The sequence below is a fragment of the Rhinopithecus bieti genome, unplaced genomic scaffold (assembly GCF_001698545.2).
Source record: "Rhinopithecus bieti isolate Rb0 unplaced genomic scaffold, ASM169854v2 scaffold_4981, whole genome shotgun sequence".
NCBI classification, from domain to species: Eukaryota; Metazoa; Chordata; class Mammalia; order Primates; family Cercopithecidae; genus Rhinopithecus; species Rhinopithecus bieti.
The window spans coordinates 2,068,503-2,075,414 of NW_016805130.1; the positions used below are offsets into that span (position 1 = coordinate 2,068,503).

General features: G+C 35.4%; 1 protein-coding gene across 1 annotated transcript in view; it reads right to left on the reverse strand.

The window, feature by feature from the left end:
• The window catches only part of RBM26 (RNA binding motif protein 26), a 90,372-nt gene that overhangs the window by 32,698 nt on the left and 50,762 nt on the right, over nt 1-6,912 (reverse strand). The window contains 3 exon segments of the mRNA XM_017871209.1: nt 3,272-3,343; nt 4,550-4,672; nt 5,344-5,508. Of these exon segments, the coding sequence (XP_017726698.1) occupies nt 3,272-3,343; nt 4,550-4,672; nt 5,344-5,508 (360 nt within the window).

Below are 6,912 nucleotides of genomic sequence, written 5' to 3' on the forward strand. Positions count from 1 at the left end.
ACCATCTCGGCTCACTGCAACCTCTGCCTCCTGGGTTCAAGCGATTCTCCTGCCTCAGCCTCCCAAGTAGCTGGGATTACAGGCACCCGCCACCAGGCCCACCTGATTTTTTTATTTTTAGAAGAGACGGGATTTCACTGTATTGGCCAGGCTGGTCTCTAACTCCTGACCTCGTGATCCGCCTACCTCGGCCTCCCAAAATGCTGGGTTTACAAGCGTGAGCCATGCGCCCAGCCAAATCCCTCTAACAGGTGAAGTTTCTCCATGACATGCAATATTCTTTTAATTATACCAGATAATTTTCCTTTTAAAAGTTCCATGGTATAGATGTTAATATACCATCAAGCAAAGAGACCAAGATATATTTTTAAACTGCAAAAGACATGAGTAAAGAACAATAACATCCTGCATCATAAATTCGATATCTAAAGCTGATATGATAAAGAAGATTAAATATTCCATTGGTTATTCAGTTTACCTTCTTATAATTTAGAAGGGATTTAGCAAGATAATTTGAACAGTTTAAAAAACTAACCAGGACAGTATACACAGATGTAGCCCTTTATTCTTCATGAATTTCTTTAGTAAGCAGAGGCACTCAAACACAATTTATCAAACCTATTCACATAATAACTAAATACCTATTGCAGTATCTTTATATTTACCATCAGCAATTACGTTTTAACTTTAATCTCTTCTAGCCCCCTCATGAAAATGGGGTTTCAGAATAAAGAATAATCACTAAAGGTTTTACTGCGTGTGGTTGATAGGGAAGATAGAAAATGTTACATTTGCGCATTTATTTACTTCAATAATGACACAGGATACTGTGTAGATACAAGCTTTGGGTTTTCCCCTGCCTTCATTTTTTTTTAAATAAAGAATCTTTCAACTAATATTTGATGATGGGGAACATTCTTCTATTCTTTCTAAGACTTCTTTGAATCACTGCCCTGTAAGTGTTTTGGACCCAAACCCCCTAAGGATTAGGGGAACAGAAACAACAAAATAAGCAAAATAAAATGTTTCTCTGTAAAGACACTCACTGAAGACAAATAAAAGTTACATACTTACTGTTTTCCTTAATAGGCTATTTACAGTATTTATCAAAAATATTTTTCCCTACAAATAGCTTGCTACCATAAATGAATTTTTCCCCATAAAAATTCAGTTAGTGGTTTATTGCATTACCATAATATATATATTAGTCTATCCATTAGTAAAGTTATATTATCAACTACAAATCTGTACTCACAATACACTGCAAAAATTTTATAAAAGCTATGAGTACATACTTCAATTTTAAAAGTCCAAATCTTACATTACACAGACTCCAAATATAACTGAGTATTTCAGATGTCTCTAGAATTGCTCAGTAGTACACTAAGTATAGCTGAACTTAGTGTTAAGTTTTATTTTACTTTTAATTGACAGAATTGTACATATTTATGGGGTACAGTGTGATGTTTTGATACATACATACATTATGTAATAATCAAAATCTATCACCTCAAACACTTCCAGTGTTTCTTTCTTCTGCAATACTTATTTTCAAGGAGGATAAACCTAATCAAAGTAAGTATTTGATACTGCTAAATTTAGTGGCACCGACTAAGCAGCACAGAAATTCCAAGGAGAAGGGGGGATAACAGAAAAATCTCGAGTTTCATGGGAGATGTTAGAGAGACTTTCACTCTTTAAAGAATAACTAGAATTTAGTTAGGTGGGGAAATGCACTCCAGAAAAATCACCCCCCCCAAAAACATAATAATAATAAAAGTCAGGAAAGGCCAAAGGACAATGAGCAGAAAAGTACTCCCTTGGGTAGAAAGGAAAGACTAGAGCAGAAGTAATAGAACCAGAATTATTGAGTTATCGATGAGCTGTGAATCAAGGAAAGTAATTTAGCTGAGAAACTCAAAGTTTCTATAATGAATTAACACCAAAATAAGTCTGAGTGTAGGATGGTGACAGTAGAAACTAGAGGAGGGGAATTCCAGGATTCCAGTTAAGACACTGCACCCAGAGGCTAGGGAACTGAAGCTGGCAGAAAAAGAAGTGATCTGCAAACACAAGTAAATGATTGTAAGGCTGTTAGATCACACAGCTTAGAAAATGGTGGTATCACTTTCTGATCTAAGGGCTAGGATAAGTTAATTTATATGGAAAACAACGAATTCATTTTAGGCACATTATGCCCAAAGTAATGCTGAGATGCCCAAGAGGAAAGTCTGATACACAAACTCAGACTCAAATATCTAAAACTGCCGAAGTTTAACACTGTAAATAAAGAAAATAATATACTGAAGAATATAGTGAAGACAGCAGGGCAGCTATCTCACTGATGTACTGTTTATCTCTGAAATCGATTTCCAATCTTCAAACCGAAAAGAGCCATGGACCAGAAATAGGAGCCCCAAATTCTAGTTCTGGCTCAGTGACTCACAGCATACAGATGAAATCATAACACTGTTTGGGCCTTGATTTTAAGATAAGCATATAGAACTGAGAAAGATTATTTAATTCTCACATTCTGTGATTTCATATGCCTCAAATAAAATTAAAGACAAAGCATTTACTCATACCTAAACAGAAAAAAAAATAACATCTACACAGAACTATAAGATATATCCATAAATGGTCCTGATTTAATAAATATTTACCCCCTTCATTTAAAAAAAAGAAATGACTAAATGTATTGTTATGCTACATCAATTACTGTTTAGTAATAAGTAAAAAACTTACATTTACATCATCCTTTCCAGTTTACGAAAATACATGTAAACAAATGATTTTATTTGATCCTCAGAAAACCCCATGAGCAAGACAAATATTACCATCACCATTTTACCGATGAGTAAAAGATTCAGAAAATTAAGAACACTGCCCAACGTCATGCAGTTAGTAAGTGAAGAACCAGGGCTCAAACTCAGGTGAAATTCCTAATCATGGCCCTTTCTATTAGGCTGCCAGAGTTGTCAAATCAAAATGCACAGTATCTCTAAGGAAAACAAAGTAAATAAAAAGAATAAAACAAAGAAAAGGAATGGAGTACACGGAAATATAGTGGGAGGCAAGTATTAAAATGCTGATGCAAAAGTAAAAAAAGGAAAATATTTTTCTTTTTCAGCAAATGGAAAGCAAAAGGTAGGAAAAGATACAGATACTATTAAGAAGCAAGAGTTTAGAACTATGAAAAAAATTAAAAATTAAGATGCCACCTGAAAACATTTATGAAGCCAAGACAAACACATCATGCTATTCTTCTTACCTTTTCAGTTGCTGAAACAGATGGCTTTGATACAAAACCCAACCTGTCCTTCACAGATAACTTAGTTACATTCTAAAAAAATTAAAATGGACATATTCAGTGTTTCCCCAAACATATAAAAGTCTGTTGGGATCTTGAACATTCTGATTCTATTAATATATACAGAACCTATGAGTATACCAATACTAACCACAAAAACTTGGTCCTTCTTAAAAGAAAGAGAAAGAAAATATGTGGGAAAACAAAAATAAACAGTATGCAATATTATTCAATCATGAAAAATGATGTAAACTAAGAGGTCTGAGCCATGTGGTTGCTAAAGTCCCTGCCACTGACACAGAATAAATTAGGAGAAAATCTCAAATTTTAAAAATTACAATATATGCCCATTTATTGAGCTTAAAAATAGTGCCAACTTCCTCTAAAGTATGTTTATTTTATATCCAAATATACTGTATTTGGAGATAATTTGGGATGTTAGGACTGGGAATTTTTTAAATTAACTAATAATTTACCAATTGATATTCTGCATGTCCTTGCAGAAATTCAATATCTTACTCTTCAGGAATTATCTAGGAAGAATACTTTAGTAAGGTGGCATCCATTAGCTAAGTAGGATACTACATCCTAACTCTATTTTACACAGCAAATGCTGAAACATCGGGAGACAAAGGAAAGCTAAGTTTCAGAGACTGAGAGTGTAGAAACAAGAAACTGCCACTCAAGTGTCGAAGGAAGTGGGAAGGAAATGATACATGGAGAAAAGAATCCCAGAGTCAGGAATAAGTGATGCAAAGTTATGAGAGAGCGGTCTAAGTACTTAAAACAGTATAATATCAAGCATGCTTAACTTGATGGTTTAAGCCTTCCCTTCCCATAAGCTTTTAGTTCAGTCTACTACACAATTATCTCTGGAACAGAATTCTAATTAAGTAAAAAGATGATAGAAAAAATAAGATTTAATGTACTCAACTTCACTCTTCAGGCAGTTTTGCTGAAATATATCTCCTTCACAAAGTGGGAGAGAAATATTTCTCATAAATATTAACTGGAGAGAAGAATTTAAGATTCAAATACTATAGGAAAAGTAGAGACTGAGAAAATGTTATGGTAATGGTAAAAACTAAAAAAAAAAAAACCTTATAGGTGGGGTTCAAATATGTAAAGACTATCATATTTCTACATAAAATATATATAATTAACTATAATTCAAATCACCAAGAGAAACTAAATTACTGAGAACCTATTACAGGCACAATCGTAAGATTTTCGCTTTACCTGAGGAAGGTCTGAAGTGGCACTCTGGGCTTCTGCAGGTTCAACAGTATTTGAAGGTACTGGACCCAGCCGCTCTTTGACTGATTGCTTCACAACAGGCAAAATGGGCTGCTGGACTAAAGGCTGCATTACCTCAGAACAAGAAAAAAATGTTAAACAAGTTGATTCATTCAAGGGGATGGAAAGCGACCTGTTATTTTGTTACTAAATTGCCCATGCAGAGAAAGTTTTTAAAATACAGCTTATAGTCAAAACCTAACTGCCTTCTAATTTCATCCAAACATATATAAAGATGTTATCTCTGCATAAAATAACTTATTTACTGGAAAAGATTAAAGTCCATCTTTCACTGTCTTCTGTTTTAACAATCAAAACCCAAACTGCTGTTAATAAACCTCTATAAACACCGACGGATTCACTGATGGGGTTGGGACAGAAAGGAGAGAGAAAAGGGAGAGGGGAAAGAAGAGAGAATTTCTAAGATGAAACTACAGCCTAAATTTCTGGAATATACATAGCTATCATTTACTGAGTACCTCCTATCTGCCAGGGACTATTCTATATGCCTCACACACATCATGCTATTCTCTCAACTAGCAATTAACATCACAATTATATGAGAGAACAGGTTAGAAAGGTTGAGTAACTTTTTCAAGTCTTTACAGGTAACGGAAGCTAAATGCAGAACCAAGGTGTGAACTCAGGCCTACTTGATTCCCATGCCTCTACTTGTAAACACTATGCTAAGAGCTTTCTAAGAAATGCACGTACTTTTACACAAATTTCTATCTTACCTTTGGAGAAGTAGTTTGCAACTGCTGGGTGCTTCCTTCTCTGTGCCAATAAACCTTAATAAAGCGATTGTTTAATACCGCCTCCGTACTTGATATTGCTTTCTTTGCTTCTTCGTATGTTGCAAATTGGATAAGGGCACCTTCAGGATCACCATTATAAGCAACCTAAGATTTAAAATATTAAGAACAGTGAATTTCCAAAGGAATCTGTTGCTTCATAGAGTAAAATTCCTCAAGAAGTGCAATACTGGTCCCTCCAAGTAAGATTCTGTATTTATGCTTCCTAGTATCTAGATTAGTAGACTACAGTCTACTTTTGCTCCAGAAGAAATAGTAACCAAGGATTGTTCACAGTATATAAAGAGTCCCTCTATATAACAGCAGAGAAAGCCAACTGCATAAATGTTATACATAGGCATTCAAAGTGTTTCTCTTTTTATCCCCAATTTTAATAGCGACTATGAGAAACAATCCCGATTATCAATAAATCACATGGCAAAGATCCACAGAATCTGAAGAAGGCAGTAAGCTACTTTGCAAGGGGTTAGCTCTAATAAAAAATTACAGAAAAATCCATCTGAACAACTGCCCAAATTTGTAATTCTCACATTTCCAAAAGCACATTTCCATAAGCTCAAGAAAATTTAAGAACAAAAAAAGAGACCATATAATAACAGCATCAATCACATTTGATACATGAGAAAACTGAGATTTCAAGGAATGTGATTCTATAGACACTTACAGCTAAAAAGTAATAAATCCAAGACTTTTCACTTCAAACTTCCTATTCTTTCAATAATAAGAGTTTTCCAAAGTGTGGTATATAAACCACTGTGGTGTGCAGCAATACAGAACAGAGATTAAGAGTGGCCTAGGCCAGGCATGGTGGCTCATGTCAGTAATCCCAGCACTCTGGGAGACCAAGGCAGGAGGACTGCTTGAGCCCAGGAGTTCAAGACCAGCCTGGACAACATATTGAGACCCCATTGGTACAAATAATAATAGAAAAAATATTAGCTGGGTGTGGTGGCACACAACTGTGGTCCCAGCTACTCAGGAGGCTGAGGCAGGAGAATCACATAAGTCCAAGAGGTCGAGGCTACAATGAGCCGTAACCATGCCACCTCACTCCAGCCTCAGTGACAAGAGTGAGACTCTGTCTCAAAAAAACAAAAACCGAAAAACAGAAGAGTAGTTGGAATCAAATTGCCTGGCTCAAACTTTGGCTGCTCCTTTCACATGAATATGATCAGGTTACTTAACCTTTCTGGGCCTTGTTTTCTTTTTCTACAAATGAGAATAACCATACCCACTCTTTAGGGTTATTTTAAGAATTAAATAATTCACATAGAACAGAGAGTATACACAGTCAGAAGTATTCAATAACCATTAACTATAATTTTGGTAACATTTTAAAAATTATACATTTTTTAAGACTTTGGCCGGGCGCGGTGGCTCAAGCCTGTAATCCCAGCACTTTGGGAGGCCGAGATGGGCGGATCACGAGGTCAGGAGATCGAGACCATCCTGGCTAACACGGTGAAACCCCGTCTCTACTAAAAATACAAA